At 39.8% G+C, this 23,782-nt stretch overlaps 1 protein-coding gene across 1 annotated transcript in view; it reads left to right on the top strand.

Moving 5' to 3' along the window:
• Positions 1-17,351: 17,351 nt before the first annotated feature.
• Positions 17,352-23,782, top strand: part of LOC106880218 (uncharacterized) — a 36,986-nt gene continuing 30,555 nt past the window's right edge. Inside the window, exons 1-2 of the mRNA XM_014930080.3 lie at positions 17,352-17,469; positions 17,952-18,011. Coding sequence (XP_014785566.1) covers positions 17,427-17,469; positions 17,952-18,011 — 103 coding nt within the window. The 5' untranslated portion in view covers positions 17,352-17,426. The remainder of the gene's footprint in view (positions 17,470-17,951; positions 18,012-23,782) is intronic.

The raw sequence follows: 23,782 nt of genomic DNA, 5'->3' as shown, positions 1-23,782 counted from the left end.
TCGTTGTCTTGTTACTGCATCGTCCCTCTGTAATCTTATACTATAGACCACATTTCTGGTTTTACAGTTTGTTTGTGGGCTAAATCTACATACAGTACAGTTCCTATCAGTGCAGGGGGTTCTACTAAAAGGGTATGTTCTACTGATAAGGGATTTGATAGGGTTGCCTGGCCTTTCAACAACCTTAATACATATGGGGAGTGCCTGTATTATCTATACCCTCTGTTAATACATTTATATATATATATATATATATATAGGTGAGTTAGGGGTTATAACAACAGTCTAAGGGACACTTGTATCTAATGAATTAACTGGTGTCTGACCTATATGTAATTATGAGTATTACTATTAATGCTCATAAATGATATGTAAGGAAAAGAATAAACCGAAGTTTAATCTATATTTAAGGGAAAAAATGGAGATAAAATTGATAATTGATGTTTATCAATTATCATTTATTGACGATGAAAAAGACAATATCTCATCTGACAGCTGTTTCTGTTACCGCTATTTAAAGTATTATCAGGCTTAATTACTACAATAATAATAATAATTATTATTATTGTAAATAATTAATTATACCAACTTAAATAATGGAACTTCATCAGAGCGGAAAGTGAAGAAAAGGAAAAAAAAAAAAGAAAGAGAAAGAAATTAAGGATATACCAATTGATGTTACATGCTATCACTCTGGAATAAATGATAATTTATGTTTATCAATCATCATCTTTATCTAGATTTTCTTTTTTTCCTTGTATATATATATATATATATATATATATATATATATATATATATATATAGAAGAGGTCCTGACGCATAGAAGAGGTCCTGACAAATCTGGACCAACACATCAATATACTTTTCCTAGGCGACTTTAACCTCCCAAATGTTAAATGGCCTGAAGGTCACATCCTCTCTGGGATGTCACTGCATGAACAAAGCCAGGCAAAATCATTGCTAGAACTATCCAACATGCTGTTCATGGAACAAGTGATACTCCAACCAACCAACCAGGGGAAGCAATATTTTAGATCTCTGCTTCACAAACAATGTGAGCCTAATCCATAATGTGAAAATAACGCCCACGTCTCTCTCAGATCATAACATTATAGAATTAACTATGTATGGTCCTAGACAAGCCACTGACACCCACCCCACCAGGAGGACTCAAGCAATATCCAACCTGAATTTCCACGGGGCAGACTGGAAGTCAATTCGCAGAGAGATTCGAAATCGAAACTGGCATGACAGCCTTTCTATACAAGACAATGACCTCAAACTAAGTCATTTTATGTCAACCATACAAGACATATGCACCAAATACGTGCCATATAGAAAGACCAGCAAACATGCCAATAGAATTCCTAGAGACAGGAAAATCCTTATGAGACACAGAACAAAGGTCTCAAACCAGTTAAATAGAGAACTGGAGGATAGGAAAAGGGCTAAATTAAAACTAACACTTTTAGAAATAGAAAACAAAATTAAACTCTCCCATGAAAAGGAGAGAGCAGAGAAGGAAAAGAGAGCAGTAGAAAGCATAGAAACAAACCCCAAGGCTTTCTATAGATTTGCAAAGGAGACTGCTACGGTGCAGTATAAGATAGGACCCCTGTTCCTGCCTAATGGCTCACTGACTGCAGATCCCACATGGATAAGTGAAGTGCTCAGTACACAATTCAAGAGTGTCTTCACCTCTCCTCTGAGTCACATGCAGATAAAGAACCCAGCTGATTTCTTTGACAATAGCACTCAGCAGAAGGGGACTGCATCCATTACCTACATCGACATTGAAGAGGAAGATGTGATAGCTGCCATAAATGAAATGAGCTCAAATTCGGCAACTGGCCCCGATGGTTTCCCAGCTGTCCTCTTAAAGTCGTGTAAACAAGAATTAGCAGGACCACTCCGGATACTCTTCCAGAGTTTCCTTGCAAATGGTAAACTTCCCAAAAAGCTGAAGGAAGGCACCATATGTCCTATCCATAAAGGTGGAAGCAGAGCAGAGGCTGGAAACTACAGGCCCATCTCTCTGACTTCATATATTAGCAAAGTCATGGAACGAATTGTCAGAAGGAGATTGATTGCGTTCCTAGAAGAAAATGACTTGCTGAATGAGACCCAGCATGGTTTCCGTCCAGGTAGAAGCTGCCTCACGCAGCTCTTGCAGCATTATGACTGGGTCCTGAAGCAGCTACTTGACCATTCAAATGTTGATGTGATATATCTCGACTTTGCAAAAGCCTTTGACAAAATTGATCATGGCTTGATATGTCACAAGCTGCGAAACCTTGGCATAGCTGGTAAATTAGGAGAGTGGCTGCATGACTTCCTGAATGGTAGAAGTCAGACAGTTGCAGTCAATGGAGAACTATCTAGGGAAACACAAATATTGAGCGGTGTTCCACAGGGAACTGTTCTGGGGCCACTACTGTTCATAGTGGCCCTTCTGGACATGCCCACGGTCACTCGGAGAGCCACTGTCACTAGCTATGCTGATGACACAAAGATATCTCAGGCAATAAAGAATCCTGATGATATTGTAAGCCTGCAGAATGACCTAAATGCAATATATGAGTGGGCAGAGCAAAATAATATGCAGTTCAATGCAAAAAAATTTCAAGTACTGCGCTACAAGACCACAAGTACCTCCCAACTGGCATACACAGGGCCTGGAAGTACTGCAATCCCAGAACCACAAACAGTGAGAGATCTGGGCATCAACATGTGTAGTGATGCATCATTTCACATGCACATTGTCAAGTTGACAGCAAGGTGCAGACAACTGGCGGGGTGGATACTGAGGACTTTCCGTACAAGGGATCAAAAAGTCATGTTGATTCTATGGAAGACATTTGTTCTGAGCCGCCTAGACTATTGATCTCAGTTGTGGTCACCACACAGACATGGATGCGGAGGTCTTCAAGACTTGACGCTTTCCTCTCCACGATACCAGACGAACCAATGGCTCGTAATGAGACGCAGTTTAGGGCAGCTGTGTCAAATTCTCTTATACACCAGATGTGCCATCAAAACTCTTGATTGGACCATGTTAGGTGGGGGAGAAGAGCCATGCAAGGAACGTGAAAATCACGGTGGTGCCACTTGGCTGAAACACAAATATATATATATATATATATATATATATATACTGTTGGATGTCCACTTAGTGGTCATCCCTTCTTATGCGCATGTATATATATATATATATATATATATGTATATGAATAATAACAATAAATGGAGCAAAACGCATATAAATAAAAGTTCCTTCAATTCCTACATATGTTTCAAAATATATGTGTACTCTACTCCAAAGAAGTAAGAGCTGCACATATATTCATCGTTAGGGAACCAACATATAGAAGCAAGACAAATGCGAAATGATTAGGTAACTTACGAGTTATAATATTACATGGCCAAGTAAGTGACCGTTAGAAGTAAGAACGCTTGTTTACATAGAGTTATAAAGGGAGGGGGCTGTAAACGCTATACTAAAGGTTTAAATTAAATGATTAAAATGGGGGGAGGAGGGCAAAATAGATCACAGTAAAGTAAACTAAAGTCGTAAGCTAATTGCTAAGTCCAAAGTAGAGGAAGGGAGAGAATCAAGAGAGTTCATGAAATATAAAAAAATTTTCTCCTTAAGGAAAAAACTAATAACATACTAATATAAAGCGAAGAAAGTAAATATAAAAAATAAATAAAGCATCATAGCCTAGTAATATATCATATTAATATACGGATATTGACGTAAGTTAATGGTAAAACAAGGTACAGGATATATAGTGGAGAAATAATAATAATAATAATAATGTACACGCTTACAAGGAGAAGATCGGAAATATTTAGATGAAGTTACCAATGGTACGAACAATAACCAGTGTGGCATTAGTAGGAAGAATTTACTTAACTAACTGTAGAAGGGGAAAATAAAGAACAAGTTGTGATTGAGGCAGAAATAGATATTGTTTAAGAATATATTAAAAATATTAAGATTAATAACATACTGATTTGAAGTGAAGAATGTAAACATGATAAATTAAACATCATTACCTTGTAATATATTAATATACGGATATTAACGGAAATCAATAGAAGAACAAGGTACAAGATATTTTGTTGAGAAATAATAACAATATACATGCTTACAAGGAGAAGATCGGGTATATTAAGACAAGGTAACTAGTGGTACAAGGCAACTCAAGTAGCATTACTGGGAAGGAAATTACTTAATCAACTATAGAAGAGGAAAATAAAAGACAAGTGGCAGTGGATGTAGAAGTAGATATAATTCAGATATTATTCAGCAGCTCTTACTTCTTTGGAGTAGAGTATGCATATATTTTGAAACATATGTAGGAATTAAAGGAACTTTTATTTATATGCGTTTTGCTCCATTTATTGTTATCATTCATATCTACTCAAAATGCATCACTTTAACTTGGTATCTCTACCTATAAAACGGGTGTGATATCCTGGTGTTTTTGTGTAATTTTTGCTACCCATGGTAACTATTAACATATTTACATTGTCAAGGTTTTTTTTTTAAAACTGAGATAATATTAATATATACATAAACTAATATATATATATATATATATATATATATATATATATATATATATATATATATATATATATATATATATATATATATATATATTGATAGAAAGGACAACAAAAGAAAGAGAGATCGATATTATGTAAGTAGAGGAATTTAAGGTGTAGCGTATAATGTGGAGATTGTCGTGTATGAATCTGCCGGGAACGGCACACGTTTGTGCCTCCCCGATGAGTCCATCGATGACCCGTGACAACCTCTTTGCTAACACCTTGGCCAGAATCTTCATCTCTGTGTTAAGCAGAGTGATGGAGCTAAAATTATCTATACTATCCCCCTTATTTGGGTCCTTTCTAAGCAGCGTCACCACTCTCCGGGTCACAGATTTGGGAATAAACCCGTTCTGCTGCCAGATCCTGAAGACTCAGGCCAGTAGGTGCCCAAACAAGTCTGGCATACTAGAGTAAAGTTCGTAGGAAAGACCATCTAGTCCCAGAGACTTATCCCTGCCGCAGTTTGCCAGAGCCTCCTCAACCTCCGCAGCTCTAATCGGTTCTTCACAGCACTCTGCATCCCGTCCCGAGAGACGCGGCAAACCAGCGAGGAAGTCCGTAGGTCCCTCTTACACTCCGGCCTGCCGCCACCCTCGAAAAGCAGTGCGAAATGCTTCTGAAAGACCTTGCACATCTCCTCGGGTTCGTTTATCAAGTTCGCTTGATCATTCGTCAAAGACCTTATATAATTTTTATTATCACGTTGGGCCTCTGTCACACGGGCCCAACCAGCGGCTTTGATTCCTTCCTGTCCTACAGCACGTTGCTTAGCCCTGACTACGCACCCCTCGTATTTGGCTTCGAGGTGTTGATTCAGAATCAATTTCGCAGCCAAGACTCGGGGCGCGGAACCAGATCTCAGTGATTCATCTAAGTCCTTAACTAAGGCCCTTTCTATTATATTTTTCCTAGCTACTAATTCTTTACTAAACCTAATGGACTCAAATCTAATGGCTTTTTCTGAGGGCTTACCACCATTTGTTATTTACAAAGGTTCCACACAATGCCCTCGAAACTAACTGCCTAATCCGACTCCTGTAATCCTCATGAGTCAAAAGAGATTTATTGAGTTCCCAGTAGCCGGCTCCCTTTCTATGCACCCTATCTAAATCAAGCTTACAGGCCACAAATTTGTGGTCGCTGTAGCTGACATCGTGAAAATGTGGACGACTAAGTTTTTATCTACTTCCCTAATTAGCATCCTGTCTAGATAGGATCTAGGTGACCCGTCGCTATTCATCTACGTCCACAATGGAGAGTTTGGGTCGTCTAGTCTATACCTATCTGCTAGCTGAAAACGGCTAAGCAGATTTATGAAACACTGATATCTTCTTCTAACAGTACTCGAACTAACGCAATCCATGCCTTCGAAAACAATCAGCTTTTCCTGCCCCTGTAGGGGCGTAAACCGACACCACCTGAAAGTTTTGCCGTTGTACGTCACATCCACGACGACCAGCCTAAAAAGTGTTTTACACTCAACGCCCAGGTTTTTTCTGAACAGCACAGCAACACCTCCCCCACCTCCAGGTTGGTATGGAGAAATAAACTTCTCGTAGCCATTTAGGAGGGGAGAGAAACCCCTCTGATTGCTCAGCCTGGACTCTGTAGCAACTATAATATCCTTAGGCCGCGCACATTACATCCAATCTTAAGAATATCCATAAAAAAGTTTTTTCAAATATTCACCCCTTCACGATCCTTTTCTTCCGGGGCTTGTGGGGTACTATTGGTGAGGCTCTCATAAATTTGGGAAGAGCCCTATGGGCTCAATGTTTGTTTCATATTCTTTTTTGAACAGATTGTTATTAGTTCTAGTTATTGAATAAATTAACACATCTTTGGGAATCCTATTTTCGAATTTATGTGTTATGTCAATGGAATCCTTTGATTCTCTTAACTCTTGCAGTGTTTTATTTCGTGATGCCACTGCCATATAGTTAATGTCTGCGTGGGTTGGGTGGGACTTGGGCCGGGCAGATGTTCTAGACTCTGTATGTATTTTTTCTTCTTCTCTTCTTGGTTTTTGCGTGTGGGACTATTGGGGGTGGACAGGTTTTTCCTTTTTCTCCTTTTTTTTCCACTCTTTCCCACCCCCTTCTTGTTATCGCTCCATTTCACTCTCCGTCTCAGTTGTTGCATTCTCACTTTCCGCCTCTTCTTGGTTTTCTTTTTCAGGTGGAGTTTCTTTTTCGTGGGGGGGGGGGAGAAGTTTGCACTCAGATCTTATGTGGCCCCTTTGGCCACACTTGAAGCATCGAGGCTTCTTCCCCTCGACCATTACTCGTGACTTCACTTCCCCTACCTGAATTACTTCGATTATATTTTCGAGATCTGCAGGGGCTGCTTGAATTAATAATTCGAGGCTTTGCTCGCGCTAATTTCTGAAGCTTGTGCTTGGAGGATCATAATTTTGTCCTCCAAGCCCTATGTGATCGCCACTACTAGCCAAGCAGGGTTCACTTCTGATGGTATATTTCCCACCCAGATCTTGGAAGTGCGTCTTTCCAGATACGTGGGTAGAACAATTTCTGCTGTTTTCAGCAGATTGGTAGATGCCTACTTCGCTTATTCTTCCGATTGAAAAGGCACCTCAATCATCGCAAAACGCTGTCCTACTGTTATATATGTGATGCTTCACCACTCAGGTTTCAAGTAGAGCTCCACAGATGCTCTGGATGCTATATCCAACCTTTTTTTCTTTTGCTTAATTAAGAAACCTTTATAAATAACCTTGCTTCTCTGTGCCTTGTGGGCCACTTCATTGGGAGGAGCAACCTTAGCTTCGTTCCCCTCCCCTTCAGTCATTCCTTTAAACTTTATAAGATCCTCGGTTCTTTATAAGAGCCTCGGTATTGTATGTCACGCTCTTCTATTTCATTTGCCTGGGCGAAGTTAACACTTCCTTTTACAAACTGTTCCGCCGTTGGCATGTCTCTTAATTACATTCTCAAGGCGGTTCTGCTGGTGCTAGGACCAAAACTGGTGCAGAGACCGGTTTCATTACGCACTTTCAGAGGTGATTCATACTTTTTTCCTTTTTATTTTTTGGTTTCAAAACAACACAAGTCTGCCCTCGGTAGATAACAAATTGTTCCAAACAACCAATGTAATAACAGTTCAACAAACAAATATTAACAGTAAAAAGAACAAAAACTCGACACCAACTGGCATGCTAATGATTTCTAAATTCTTTATTGCCCACAGAGGGCCAAACATAGAGGGAACGATACAATAGTCTGGGGCCAGGATGAAAAACACAAATATGAAAAAATCGATAAAAAATTTATATAATAAAATCGAATGATTGGGACGAACAATTATACAAACAATCAAGTGGGGGATGGGTTCTGCTTTGGCCGCGCAAGCCCCGATCCTCCAATGCTACATTTGAAAAAACTTTATGGATACTCTTAAGTGGAAGCATTCACTCCCACCATTCTCACAACATCCTTCCATCTTTTCTTATATACGTCCGGCGACAGGCACTCCTTCTCCACCATTATTTTCCTTTTCAGGTGGAAGGTGAGAAATCTCACCAACCCAAGGCTGGAGATGAAAGTGCCTGTCACGATTCCTTTCATACGGGTCTTCCACACTACGTCTTTCTCAATAGCTACTATAGTGAGAAAACAAGCCTTACCTTCTTTGTCAAGGGAGGAAGGGGCAACAACTTTTATGATCGACTCGGAAGACAGCTGTACTCTTCCCAGTCGTGACAACAGATATTCGACGTAAACCCACATTTCTGTAATTTTGGGCCATTTCAAAGCGCATGCAGAACGGTTTCCCTGTCTTCCTCGCATCTTGAGCGCATGGGCGAGCAGGAGTGACCATATCTTGCGAGTTTATCGCGAACTGGTACGTACCTCGTACACATTGCCAGGTCAGAGATCTCTGAAAGTTATCCAAAGACCATGGCCCGAAAGTTCTTCGGAGCAGGTTGGCTAACTGATTTTCATCGAAGCCCTGAGTCTCCTCCAGGTCATCATCATTCCTCGCCTCTACCAACCTTCTATAAAAGAACGAAGTAGAAACCCCACCGCTGGCATTGCCCGTGCGAGAGAGAAACCAAAGTGCTTGTCGGCACTCCATGTGCCACTCGTCGGACTTTGGTCAATGTTGGATCCATGGTTCTAGTTCACTAAAGCTAGTGAACTAGGAGAAAGCCATCTGACGAACAGAGACTACATCTATTCACCTCCAGGTAGAGCTACAGATGCCTTAGTCGGAGCGCTAATTTGCGCATCAACAATCAAATCCCTTGCCACCCTTTAGCGGGTGTTGGTAGCAGACAGAGTGCTTCACAAGCAGACCATTACTCTTCAACAAAAAGCAGAAAAGGAGCCGTTCCAACTTGTTTAGCCAGGAAACGGGACAAGACACGACGGTTAGGCGGTAGGTAAATACAGAAGCGATAAACACCTCTGCGACCTCTGCCCTTCCTATCAAGGATAACCACCGATCAGACCAGGCCTAAGTTAGGTGAGTCACCTCGCTCGCCAATTCTTCTATATCTGAAGGTCTGGTCCAAACAAAACTCCTAGCATTTTAACCGGCCCTCCCATCCAACGCTCCACGAAGCTGTTGGAAAGCATCGACTTGCCTCTCCAGGTGCCGTGTTACAAGCCGACTGATTTTTATCGGTTAATTTTTGCTCATGCCACCACCTCGTGTTCCTTGATGGTTTCACCCACAATCTGTAGGTGATCCACCTCGGACACAATGATAATGATGTCATCTGCAAACGCCGTGACCGCCCTCCTATAACCTAGATCACGCAGGATGCCCCCCAGTCCCTCCAACCTCCGCAGCAAAGGCTCAAAAGCCAATACGTACAGAAGGGGAGAGAGGGGACGTCCTTGACGTACTGAGCACTTGATGCTGAACAGTTTCAAAAAGAAACCATTCACCCGAACAATAAAGACATACGAAATACCAATTTCTTTATTGCCCACCTGGGGCTAAACATAGAAATGGACAGAACAAATGATGGGATCAGTAAATCGGTATGATTTTGTGACTTTTGTGACTATAAAATGTAACTTTTAAAAATTAAATAAAATATACAAAAAATCGAATGAAATTAACAATACAGGGATAATACAGATGAAGCGATGATCAGGCCACGCTCCGACCCCACAAGCCCCGATCTATCGTTGGTATGTTTTTGTTTTTTTTTATTCGTCTATTTACACGGTTTCTTTCACGCACAACACTCGTGCAACATACTTCCATCTCTTTTGGAACGTACAATCCAACAGACGTCTCTTCTCCAGCCACACCTTCCTTTTCAAATGAAAAGTAAAAATTGATCGTAAATTGTGGCCAGAGATAAAATTGCCTGTCTTAATTCCTTTTTCCTCGTCTTCCATACTGCCTCTTTCGCTATTGCTATAACCGTGAGAAAACAATTCTTATCTTCGTTTGACCTACCGGGCGTTTTAACTCCCAGTGGGTCAATTTTTATAATTGACTCAGTCGACAGTTGTACTCTTCCTTCGCCGGACAACAGGTGTTCAGCATAAGCCCACATTTCAGATATCTCCGGACACTGAACAATAGCGTGAGGGACGGTTTCCCTGTCTCCCCCGCATCTTGGACAGGTTGGCGACTGACGCTTACCGTGTCTTGCGAGCTTATCCCAAACGGGCAAGGCACCTCTGTAACATTGCCAGGTTAAGGACTTTTGGAAGTTCTCCAACGTTCTCAACCCGAATGTGCGGTGAAACAGACTGTCCAGTTGAATAAACCCGAGACCTAGAGTCGCCCCCAGGCCATCGTCGCATTCAGACTCTACCAACCCACTATATAAAATCCGTGTGGAACGCCCACCGCTGGCGTTGCCCGAGCGCCGGAATAGCAAGAGGACCTTACGGCACTCTTTATGCCATTCACTCCGCCAAGACCAGGTCTTGACTAGTGCAGCCACCCTGCTCAATACCTCCGTCTAGTTCTTCTCTATCTGGAGGCCTGGTTCAAACCAAACTCCCAGCAACTTAACCGGTCCCTCCGTCCAGCGCCCAACAACGCTGTCTCAAGGCATCGACTTGCCAACCCAGGTGCCGAGTTGCAAGCCGACCGACTTTTCCCGGTTGATCTTTGCTCCTGACACCTCGTAAGCCTTAATAGTCTTACCCACTTCGCGTAGGCGTGCTTTTGAGGTTACGCCGATAGTGATACCATCCGCGTAAGCCGTAACAAACTCCTCTACACCTGGTTCTCTCTGAATGCCACCCAACCTTTACAGTAGGGGCTCGAGAGCCACCAACTAAGCGGTGAGAGCGGACATCCTTGACGAACCGAGCGTTTGATGAAGAACGGCTTCGAAAGGAAACCGTTCACCCAAACTATCGAGTCAATGTTGTGGTACAAAGCGATAAACCACATGAGGAAGCCAAGGCCCAAGCCGAACCGCGAAAGCACAGTCGCCAGGTATCGATGGTCAACCCTATCAAAAGCTTTAGATTGGTCCAAATGTACCAATGCCCCACCTTTGCCAGATTTATTACCAACCCTCTCTATGGTATAGCGGATAAGATGGAGGGTATCCTGAATGGTTCTGCCTGGGATGGCACATGTCTGTGCCTCCCCGACTATACCATTCGCGACACGCGCCAACCTCTTCGCTAAGACCTTGGCCAAAATCTTCACTTCTGCGTTTAACAGAGTGATGGGCCTGAAATTCTCTATAACGTCTCTCTTGTCCGGGTCCTTTCTGACCAACGTCACTACTCCCCGGCGCACAGATCTGGGGATAAACCCATTCTGCTGCCAGTTCGCGTAAACGTCAGCCAGTAGATGCCCGAACAAGTCTGGCATACATTTATACAGCTTGTACGGAAGACCATCAAGTCCCGGCGACCTACCCGCTTTACAGTCGGCCAAAGGCTCCATCACCTCCCCTGGCGTGATTGGCCCTTCGCAAGACTCCACATCCGACCCCGAGAGACACAGCAGACCGGCAAGAAAGTCCTCGACGGCTCTCCCACCAGGACCGCCGTCACCCCCGAACAGCTGAGCGAAGTACTTCCGATAGGCCTCACACATTTTCTCAGGTTCATTTACTAAGACGCCATTATGATTCGTCAAAGACCATATAATGGAACTATTTCCTTGCCGAGCTTCCACCACAACGGGCCCATCTAGCGGCCTTGATTTATTCACTTCCCATCGCACGTAACTTAGCTCTGGCAATACTTCCCATGTGTTGGACTTCAAGATGCTGGTTTAACTCCAGTCTTTTCACCCTCGCTTGGTCCGCATTACCAGTCCTCTAAGCTTCTTCTAGTTCCTTAACTAAACCATCTCCTATTCTACGTCACTTTTTATCTAAACTTATGCTAAACCTAATAGACTCATATTTGATGGCTCTTTTTAGGGCGTACCACCATTTGTTATTAATGATGGTACCTGTCAATGCCCTCTGTATTAACATTTTGATCAACTTTCTGTATTCCTCAATCGATAAAAGGGACGTATTGAATTTCCAGTAACCAGATCCATAACTTATCTATTGTCAGTTTACAGGTAACCATCTTGTGGTCATTGTAGCTGACTAGAAAAAAAACTGTGGACACTTAGCTATAGACTTATCTGTTTCTCTAATTAAAATCCTATCTAGATATGTTCTGGAAGACCCGTCACAATTTGACCACGTTCACTGTGGAGTGTTAGGGTGTTCAAACCTATATGGATCTGCTAGCTGAAAGTGGCTCAGCCTGGGTTACATTTTCTGTTCATGTTAGAGCCAACACAATCTGTGTGTGCCTCACATATTGTGTTAAAGTCTCCTAACAATACTAGCGAATGGGATGCGGCCAGGAACTTGCCTAGGTCACGAAAATATTCATTTTGCGGGCCCATAATGTTGGGTGCATAAATAGCGATTAGCCTGATTATCTTGCCACAACTGAATGTCAGGTCAAGAACGACAAGCCTGCCTTCTGGGTCAGAAAAAAACAACTTTTTCTCGGTTACCCTGTTTCTTCTTAGTAGGACCGACACCCTACCCCAACTCACACCCGACTCGGAGAAACGTATTTCTCATAGCCGTTCAGGAGGGGGACAGATCTCTTGGCCCCTTTACTCGGGTTTCCGTTGCAACAATCACATCCAATTTTCTTGACCTGATGTCATTTAGGAAGTGTCCTAGCTTCCAGCTAGACATCAGGCCACGAACATTTATACAGCCAATGTGAACAGACATGACTTACCTGTTAATCAGGGCTGTCCGGTGGAGAGGGACCCTCCACCTTTTCGTGATACAGGGTCGGAGGTGGCAGGTCTTGGGAAATAGATTTGTTAAAATCCCATCTCATTACCGACACAGAATTATGAGGTGGAGAGGAGTCTCCACCTTTTCCTTTTCTCACGGGATCGGAGCTGGTAATCCATGAAATATAGACTTATTAAAGTCCAGTCTCATAGATGATACTGTCTTACGGTATTTGTTTTGTAAAATTCTGTGCTTCTTATTTGAGACTTTATACACGTCATAATTGTTATATTTCTCCGAAAGGTTACCTATTTTTTTGATGTCTTAATTAATTGAATGTCTCTCATTAGCTCAGTATATTTAGTGTATACGGCTATTATGCCTTTTTCGTCTTTTTCTCTTCTTGCAGTCTTTTTTGGTCGTTGTTCTATAGCAGTCGCCGCTCTCGGTTGAGTTGCTGATTGTATTTTTCTTTTATTTGTTGTTTTCTTCTCTTCTTTTTCTTCTTCCTCTTTTTCTTCTTTCTCGTCTTCCTCGTCTTCCTCATTTTCCTTGCAGTTCCTTCGAATGTGGCCTAATTGGATGCACAAAAGACATCCGGGTTTTCGGCCCTCAACAAACACCACGAGAGTCTCCTCTCCTATGTCAATTGTTTCGGGAATTGTTTTAATTATTTTAGGGTTAGCCTGGATAAGGAAACTAACTGTTTGACCAGTCCAGTTAGCGTTTTCGGTAGCGGCAGCCAAGAGGAGGTAATTTTCTCTTCCTGTTTGATTAGAACTGCCGCCACCAACCACATAGGATCCACTTCCTGTGGGACCCTTGTGATTTTAATTCTGGACGTTCTCATCCCCATATAGGTGGGGATGAGCGTCACATCGTCCGTTTTCAGCGTTTCTACTGAATGTTTTTGTGCTATTTCTTTGTTGGTAAACCTTACTTCCACCGTACCAAACTTCCTGCCTCTTGTCAGATAAACTACGTCGCTCCATATTTGCTTCAAGCACTTTTCTATCTTCTCTTCTGTAAATCTTTCGATTTTTCTTTTTTGTAAACAGTAAGTTTTAAATATTATTGTTTTCTGTTTTTCTTCTTGTATTAATTACTCCGGTGGTTGTATTTTAACCACGTTATCGTTTATTTCCATTATTTCTCTATATTTCATATAGTCACACTTGTTCGTCGAAAGCAGCCGGGTTCCACCCCCAGCTGCCAACGCAAAACTTCTTTTTTTCCTTTTTTGGTTGCTCAGTCTGGATGCTAGGTACATCGATTATTCCTTTTTGACACAATACTATTTTTAGTCAAACTCTGGAAATCTTTTTGTGAAAGTTCTGACGAGCTTTCAGACACATCTCCAAATATCTCATACATTTTGTTGTACTTTTTGCAATGGGGGAATTAAAAATTCCTTTTTCGAAGGAATTCATTGGTTCTTTGCTCGTAGTTGGCTCCTTGCCAGACAATAAAAAATTCTTCGCCTCACCAGACATTTCTGTGCCAACGTTAGGCCTCTCGCTAGACGACATTCTTCCCCCCCAACGGGGGAATGAACAACGTGTGCTTTATACAAGCACTTAGTGTTTTCAAATGACAACTCCAACAGTTAGAAATTTAACAGAAACAGCAGTTAATAAAAAGAGTAGTTATTATAAATAATAATACTAATAAACAGCAATTTTCACCACGAACACATGTGCGACGCGTAACAAAGAAAACTCACGGAGACGAAATACCGATTTCTTTATTACCCATAAAGGGCTATACAAAGAATTTTTACGACATCACAAAACATTAAGACAGTACAAAACGCAAACATAAAATCGGGGTAATTAAAATAAAATGATAATATGCAAGAATGAAAAAATGAGGCGCAATGTCCACTCGATCCCCGAAGTTGGGTGGTTACATTTTTCCAGTTTTTCACTTTTACGTTCAACGTCATGTAAACATTTTAACGGTTTTGTAACTCAAAAAATTCAAACACTCGCGTTATTTTTCTTCCACTAATCACTGTTACTTCCGTCTTTATCAACTGCAAATAATCAGTTCTAGGGGGTGGTGTCTCCACCAACCATACCCGTTTCGTTATTATATTTTCACTAAGTTCTTTTATGTACTCCCAGTAGTTTTCCTCGTGTATCAAAATGCATTTCTCAGCACATTTCTCAGGCATCTTCACTCTTATTATTTCCTCCAACCTCTCGACTTTTTTCTCCATCTGCTCGCAATTCTCGTACTTTATCAAAACCCCCTTGTATTTCATATCTTTATCCGTTCTCTCCTCTTATTGTACATTATTAGTTTTTGGCTTTTCTGTCTCTTTTATGTTTTCTGTTGACCGTTCCTTTGATTTATTTTTCCTTCGCTTTTTAGAGTTAGTAGCTCCATTTTCGTTCTTCTCCTTTGTTTTCTCTGTTTCACACTTCTGTCTCTCTTTCATTTCCTCAGTGTGGTCTACAATGTTTTCCTCCTCTGCTTGTGCTTTCTCTTGCTGTGGCTGTGTGAACTCATATAGGGGGCACTTGGTCTTCATATGACCTCTTTCCCTGCATATGTAGCAATTTGGTTTCCTTCCCTCGACTACAACATTTAACGTTCTCTCATCCTCCACTTCTATCTGGTAGGGAATTCTTTCTATGTCCTCGAATGTGGCAAAAAGCCACATTTCGAGTCCAAATCCCCACCATTTGCACACTTTTGATTTCGCCACTGGTCCCAATTCCGGCTCCTCCTTGGTTGCAGCCAGCACTGTTGCAACCAACCACTCTGGTTTAATTTCTGGTGTAACTCTGGGAATACGTATTTTCACACTTCTTCTCCCTCTATAACTTGGTAGCAATGCTATTTTTGCACTTCTTAAAATGTTGGTCGCCTGCTTGGTTGCTTCTTCTATAGTGGCGAACCTCACCTCAACCGTACCGAACTTTCTTCCTCTGTTGATGTACGTGGCTTCATTGACAATTTCACCCAGGCACTCCTCGATTTCCCCTTCCGTCACCATTTCAATTTTACAGGTTTCGACAGCCTGTGTACGATACACTACTGTCCTCAGAATTTTGTTTTCTTTAGTCTCTTTTGGGGCACACAATTTGTATGAGTCTCCCTCAACTTCTATCAAATTCCTGCGTCTGGTCACCTCCTCCATATCCAACTTGATTAACTTGGTTTCTAGCGGCACTGGCTTCCTCACCGCAGTGGCCTTTGCGTAGCTCTCCATACTGGAGACACTACCACTTGTCATAGCTGGGGGAAAAAATGGAGCAGCTCACGTGAAACGTAACCGTAATAATTCCACAAAAATCACAATTATTCACCGAGACAGTTTTCACAAAGTAACACAACAGTATACACAATAATTCACAGAGCCGTTATACCGCGAAGCAGTTCGACCGGCGTGCTAACGTTTCTGCCAGCTCGCTGTCTTCAGTCTGTACTTAAAAAATACATTATCTTTTATTTTCTACAATTAAACACTTGCAAATTAAACGGTGTATTGCATGTTTTAACACGTGACTTTATTTCATTGAAATTGTTTTTGCTTTTGAGTAATTGATTAAACATTTTTTCAGCTCTCTGTATGAACATTATATTTCACTTCAATACATGAAGGTACAAAAGTTCAAAACTGCCTTCAGAAATTACATTGAATATTTATATGTTGGTATGTAGCAGGCAGAATTGTTAGAACGCCGTGTAAGTACTTAGTGGCATTTCGTCCGTCTTTACCGAGGTTGACTTTGCCTTTCATCTTTCGGGGACGATAAAATAGATACCACTTCCGCACTGGGGGTCAATGTAATCGACTTACCTTCTCCCTATGATTACTGTACCTGCACTAAATATTTGAAACCAATATTTATATAATGGTATAAACTAAATTATTTTTCGGTTAGATTTTTTTTTATCTGTTAACGATGTTATAAACCTGTTTAAATATTTCGCAAAAGAGACTAAACTACTGATAAATGTATTGATTGGATTAAAATACAAAAAAAAAAATCTTTTACGATGTAAGAAAATACATATTTATAAAATATTGCCAAAAAAAATATATTCATGCCCATGTAATACAGGCAGATGAAAATGTGGACACCTACTTGAACAGCTGGAGAGGGAAGCATCTAATGTACACACACACGTGTGTATATGTATGTATGTGTGTATATATATATATATATATATATATATATATATACACACATATATATATATATATATATATATACACACATATATATATATATATATATATATACACACACATATATATATATATATATACACACACATATATATATATATATATATATATATATACACACACACACATATATATATATCTGATTCGGATACAACAACAAAGGAGTTGCAAATAAATATTTACATTAAAAATGCGGAGAAATGATTTATTGAAATTCGTCAGACAGATGTATTTGTTCTTAAGCATTTCATTAACTTGCCTGCTTAACACAACTTCTATATAACTTCATTGATTCTCGCTGACAACGTCAGTAAAACACCACTTTACGGAAGTAGAACTTCGTTTCTTCGTTTAACCGGCTATTGTTAAAACTGTGCAGCCATGAAGTCAGGAGTGCTATTGCTATGCTTCATAGCAATTTTCGGTGCGTATACTTTGTGAGATAAAGTAAGCGATAAATTTTTATTTCGATATATTTTCTTGTGAAATAACTTAAAGGTAAATAAGTGTTTTTAAATTATTATATTGCCGATTTAGAATTCATGACATTTCTCAAGCATGAGTTGACACTTCACGGCGGTGATGATCTGATTAACCTGTTACTATAAATCTGTTTTTATATCAAACCTATGATATCAGCTTTGGACAATACATTGAAGAAGAGCAGAGTTATGAAAGTCTAACATTATTGATACGTTATATCAAGATTAAATTTAGGAAAACTCCAACATACTAAATGATCAACAAGATGTTTTCATAACACTAGCTTCCAAAGCGCATATTTCTAACTAACACATGCACAAATTGATATTTCATTGACACACCTCGTTCATATCTTAAGTAAACCGTAAATTTCTTATTGTTTTCTTTTTCGTTTCTAAATATCAATTCACATTGTTTCCACAGCCTTCCTTCAGTTGATGGTGCAGGCTAAAATGCTTGTTACATTTAAATTAGACCAAACAGGTGAGACATTCATTAATATATTCTGTTGTTGAAGGCTTTTCCAAAGGGTGTTTCGTTTTACTGAGGACTATTCTCTTTTTACGGGCCTAATAACTCATATTTTACTCAATGCTTATCTAACAGCAGAACAAATATCCCCCCTTTTTTAAAACTCTGATGATAACACCACAAAATGTTCATTTCTAAATATTAGAAATATTTGACATCGTACAAAGATTCCATATTTTATGGAAAATAATGGAATGAGGTATCATGAGTTTGGTAACTTGCACAAGATTTATTAAGCGAAATGCGCGTATATCAGCCAATAATCAATACTGATGCTCAATCTCGAAGAGTAAAATGGCGCTCATAATTTTATTTCTTAAAATCTGTTACTTTTCAAGGCGGCGAGCCAACAGAATCGTAGTGCTTTGAAAAAAAGATGCTTAGCGGTATTTCTTCCGACTTTACGTTTTGAGTTCAAATGCCGCCGGGGTTGACTTTACCTTTCATCTTTTCGGAGTTGGTAAAATAAGAACCAGTTGAAAAGTGAGATCGATGTAATCGACTTACCCGCTCCACCGAAATTGCTGGTCTTGTGCCAGAACCTGAAACCAATATTTATTACTTTTTACTAGTCAAAAGCAGTACGTTTTGAGGGAAAGAAAAAGGACTGTTGTAGCTTTTACAGTTCTGATGTGACATTGGGTACGAAAATGAATGAAACATTTTGAATAGGTGATCGAAACCGCCTCTTCCAATTGATCTACCAGAAGATTATCTTATAAGGGACGTATTCACCCACTTAAACGTCTACTTTTCTTTAGATATTGTTATGTGAAATCATAAACATATCTTTTCTTGTCATTAAAATATATTTAGTGTTTAAGTTAGTTAAGTGTGACTTAAAGATGTTATAAAAAAGTAACGACTGTTAGTGTTATAAACATGAAATTATTAGGCAGGAAAGAAAATCATTTCGCATTTTATGGCAAGAAAGAAAGAAATGTTTCTTTAGTCTTAATTGATATATTTTATCAAGATTTGCCTCCTCATTATTGATAACATAATCCCATCTGTTTGATAAATTGTTGAATCTGCGAAGACACACTGAATATCATTTTTAATAATTTCACAGTTAGTAAACTGTTTTCCCTATAAACAGTGCTGCAACAATCTGAAAAGGTGACAGTCAGATCGTGCGACATCAGGAGAGCAAAGAGGAAGATGCAAAAACTTTCATATTTTGCATCCTTACAATGCTAGATTACTATAACTCCCACTTCGATATACAATATACTTAGTAAAACCAGTAAAGACGCGATTGTATCTGACCGCCTACTATGTACTCTCTTTACTTATAGTGACTAAGTCATTCCATTCGTCACGTGGGAGGCGGTGTACCATTATTACTAATTCCCCTGTTAAGTTTTCTTAGGAAGTGTCATTTTATTTAGAAATATTTTTTTTCGTACAATTTAATATTTTTTGCGCTTGGCAGGAACTTTGTTTTCTTTCCATCTCATTTGTACGTCTGGGTTCAATCACCTGCAGTGGCGTCGGTACTTGGAACATATAATACAACCATTCTATCGGTTCCTCCAACTTCTTTGGTTCTCTTTCCACGATTTTCTTTTTCCGTTGGTTCCTGTCTCTTTTGTATGCTTTTCCTACTTTTTACCCAATACATTTTAACTATGCATTTGGTAATTACGCCATCTTCCCAACTCTGCTTTCCATTCTTGTATGCCCTCATATACACTTTTTCATCAACTTTAAAGAACCTTTCTATGTCTTCCCTGGCACTTTTCTTTTCTTGCCAGGTAGCAATTTATCAAAGACTGATTTTACTTTCCTTGCAAACATCAGCTCCACTGGGAGCTACCTGCTGGTGTATTCGGATTTGGTGTTACACGGTACACTCTTAAAAATTGTTGTGGAGCTACCTCATCCGTGACTTCCTCATTCGATTTTCTAAGGGCTCTTTTGACGGTATCAATAAAGCATTCTGCCTGTCCATTAGATCTGGGATGGTATGGCGTCGTAGTTATATGTTCTACCGCGAACGTTTCACATTTTTTTTTAAAATTCGCCAGACACAAATTGCGTTCCATTGTCAAACATTATCTTGTCTGGGATAACAATTCGTGTAAATAGTTTATCACAGTTGAGGAGATTGGTTTTTTTACACTTACAAATTTCAGCCTATTTCGAAAAACTATCAAGTACCAGTAAGTAGTAAGAACCATTTAAAAGACCAGCGAAATCGATGTGTAGTCTCAACCCAATAACATCTACTTTTGAATAATGTTTACTTTTTATTGTGGGAAATTTTTCATTTCGTTTTGACTGTTTTACTGAAACTTTTTGCTTCAGTCTCTCAGCCGCATTTGAACCTTTGGTTGACCCAACTACATTTCCACACAGGACACTTGTGGGCATATCCCATAATTTGAATAGTTCCATCCACTCTGAGCCGAATAGATTAGGTGAACTTTTTAACACATATCTTAACCTTTTTCGTTTGACCTCGAAATGTTACATTGCATATGAATTTACCGAAGAAATACAATCTTTTTCCCATAACACCACGTGCTACTTTTTCGATTTAATTAATTTCGGCTTACCGACATATTTCCAGGTTTTTTTTGTTTATAATATCAGTGTCCAAATGTATTTTAACACTTGTATTTCTGATTTTCACCTTCACGAATTTCCACATCGTTATATTACCAATTTCTTCCGATGACATTCTTTTTCCTTTGTTCTGACGTTTTGCCATCTTCGTTCTACAGTGCGTCTTTATATGTCCTATATTTCCACAGCGAAAGCACTCCGCTTTTTTAAATGGACAATTTTTCCTCAAGTGTATACCTCCACATGCAAAACATGGGTTTATTTCTTGATTTTTGTTGTGCGTTTTTTTTTTTAGAAAACACTATCTCTATTCTATTTCGCACTTGCTTTACTTGGAAACAATCTTTACGTTCAATTTCTTCTGTGTCGTGTCTTAATATGACTATCCTTTCATACTCTTCTGACATTTGCTGCGGGATTAAATCCTAGTTTTGTTCCAGCTTTGCGAGAATTCTAGTTCTAACTTTCAGCAGTAGGTCCCTGTGTAAAAATAAGGCATTTGAACATATCTTGCGTTATTCGTCCAGCTTGAACTTCTCGCATTCCCTGTTTACTCTATCAGCATATGTGATGTAGTCCTCGTCGTTGTTTTCCTCTATGTTCAGATACTTCAAACGGGTGTTGAACAATGAGCTTTTTTACTGAAAATTGTACACGGTATATCTATTGTGTCATTAAAGTTTATGTCCGAAAGTTTTCCTAGGAGTACAAAATTACTGTATCGTTCATGTTCTGTTGCCGCTAGTTTTCTCGAGATTAAGCGCATTTTCATCTCGTCGTCCAAATCTTTCTTCGTCAGGTTCGTATTTGAACTCTGTTATGAAGTTCGCGACATAGTCTGCCGAAAACACTTCTTCTGGCTTACCTGGCGGCTTCAGTAATTGCAGTATTTGTTGCTATAATATTATTTGTTGTTGTTGCTTCTGTTGTTGCTTCTGTTGTTGCTCTTGCAGTTGTATCTGCTGCTGTTGTTGTTCTTTCAGTTGTTGGTGGAGCTGTTGTTATTACTTCAGCTATTGTTCTTGCAGTTTTAGCTGCTACTGTCGTTGTTCTTTCAGTTGCTGTTGCTGTTTTTGCAATTCGAGCAAACCGGCCAACAAATTTTACATTATTTTACGATTTTTTTCGTAAAATTCGCACAACAAAACTTTGTGAGCTTATTAACTCCTCTTCGAGTTTCACGTGAATTGGTTTATCATCGTCGAGTTTATTAATTCCTCATGAGTTGTTTAGATCCTCTTCGACTTTATTAATTCCCTGTAAGTTGTTTAAATCCTCGTCGCCACTGTTATAATCCTTTTAATGTAGGACTGTTAAGAACCCCTCCCCTTAAAAAAAGTCTCAAAACTCCTAGGATGCACCTCATTCTTTTCAATGACTTCGATTAAACTGAAAAGCGTCCAGTGATGAATGCTTTTTCTGCAGTTTTTCGTGAAGTTCTTCCAACTGACGACTATACTTCACCGCATTAACAGTTTCGTTTTAGTTAATGCTCGGAAATTTCACCTCCCACCCCCATTTTCAAATATTTTTTGCTATTTCTTTCTTTACCCATAATTTTAGATAACATTTTGCAGAAATACGTTTTCGAGAGAGTGTGGATTACATTAGATTAAAAATTCAAAGAAGTTTGAAATGAATCTGTGAAAATGTAGAGGATATAGAAGTTAGTGATAACGAAGTGTGTGGACAGATAACGAACGATAAACTCATCTAACAAAAAAAAAAACACGTTAGTATAATATTAAAACAAAAATATCTTTATTTTCCGAGCAAAAATGAGTTTGCAGCATATTAGGAGGTCAGGGTATTTGATTCCACGCAAAAAATCCGAGTTTTTGTTTTTTTACTTAATGAAAATCGTGCGGGTGAAAAAATCAAATAATATCAACCATTGTCCTTTTCGTTGGGAATGATGATAGAAGAGCCACTTTCCACCAATTTGGATGAATGTACTTACGAAAGGTTCGCTAGAAAGTCTACAAGGTGTATTCCAGAGGTTTTGAGACTTTTCAGGAAAGACAATAACTTCAAAGAAGTACAAAACTTTAATCTCCTTCAAAGTAGGATCCTCTGACTTCAATGCACTTGTAGCTCTCCACCTACGCCGTGAAGGCTCCATGGAAGTCCTCCTAAATGAATGTGTCCAGGACCCTTGTCATAGCCTCTTTCATCTTCCCACTGTCTTCATCCAGAAATTTGCGAATTTTCTCAACCAGTTCTAATGTTCTAACCTCCCTCTCCCTCCCACACATCTTATTACATCTCACCTCTATTCTACCGTCCTTGATCCTCTTTTACCAGTGTTAAACAGTTGCTCGGCTCATACAAGTTAATCCACAAGCAGTCTGGAGCATTTCATAAGTTTCTGTAACAGTGATGCCCAGTTTAACACAGAATTTTATTGCATAGCGAGCTTGCAAATTGTCTTCACGTGTGACACTCAGTGTTAAGTTGGATGTATTCAAAGTGTTGTTACCGCCACCTCTTTCAATCTGGAACAAAAAGTTGGCGGGTTAGTAATAGCCCAGTGGTTAGGGCAGCGGACTCGCGGTCATAGGATCGCGGTTTCGATTCCCAGACCGGGCGTTGTGAGTGTTTATTGAGCGAAAACACCTAAAGCTCCACGAGGCTCCGGCAGGGGATGATGGCGAACCCTGCTGTACTCTTCCACCACAGCTTTCTCTCACTCTTTCTTCCTGTTTCTGTTGTGCCTGTAATTCAAAAGGTCAGCCTTGTCACACTGTGTCATGCTGAATATCCCCGAGATCTACGTTAAGGGTACACGTGTCTGTGGAGTGCTCAGCCACTTGCACGTTAATTTCAGGAGCAGGCTGTTTCGCTGATCGGATCAACTGGAGACCTCGACGTCGTAAGCGACGGAGTGCCAACAACAACAACTAAAATTACAATAATCTAGGACTGTTATAACCGTCGCTCCTAAAAAAAAGTTTCAAAACTCCTAGGATGCAGCTCATTCTCTTCATTGACTTCGATTAAACGGAGAAGCAGTCAAATGATGAGGGATCCACTGACCAGGTTTAAATACTTTGTCTAGCTTGAAGGTGTTTTATAATGAAACTGTGACTTGAATTTTCCTGTTTTGCTAATTCTCGTGCAATTTGCTTTATATTTTATTCAACTACGGTTTT

Source organism: Octopus bimaculoides, chromosome 13, assembly GCF_046866305.1.
Source record: "Octopus bimaculoides isolate indiv1 chromosome 13, ASM4686630v1, whole genome shotgun sequence".
NCBI lineage: Eukaryota > Metazoa > Mollusca > Cephalopoda > Octopoda > Octopodidae > Octopus > Octopus bimaculoides.
The sequence above is the reverse complement of the archived record's forward strand: the minus strand, read 5'-3'. Positions and strand labels throughout refer to the sequence as shown.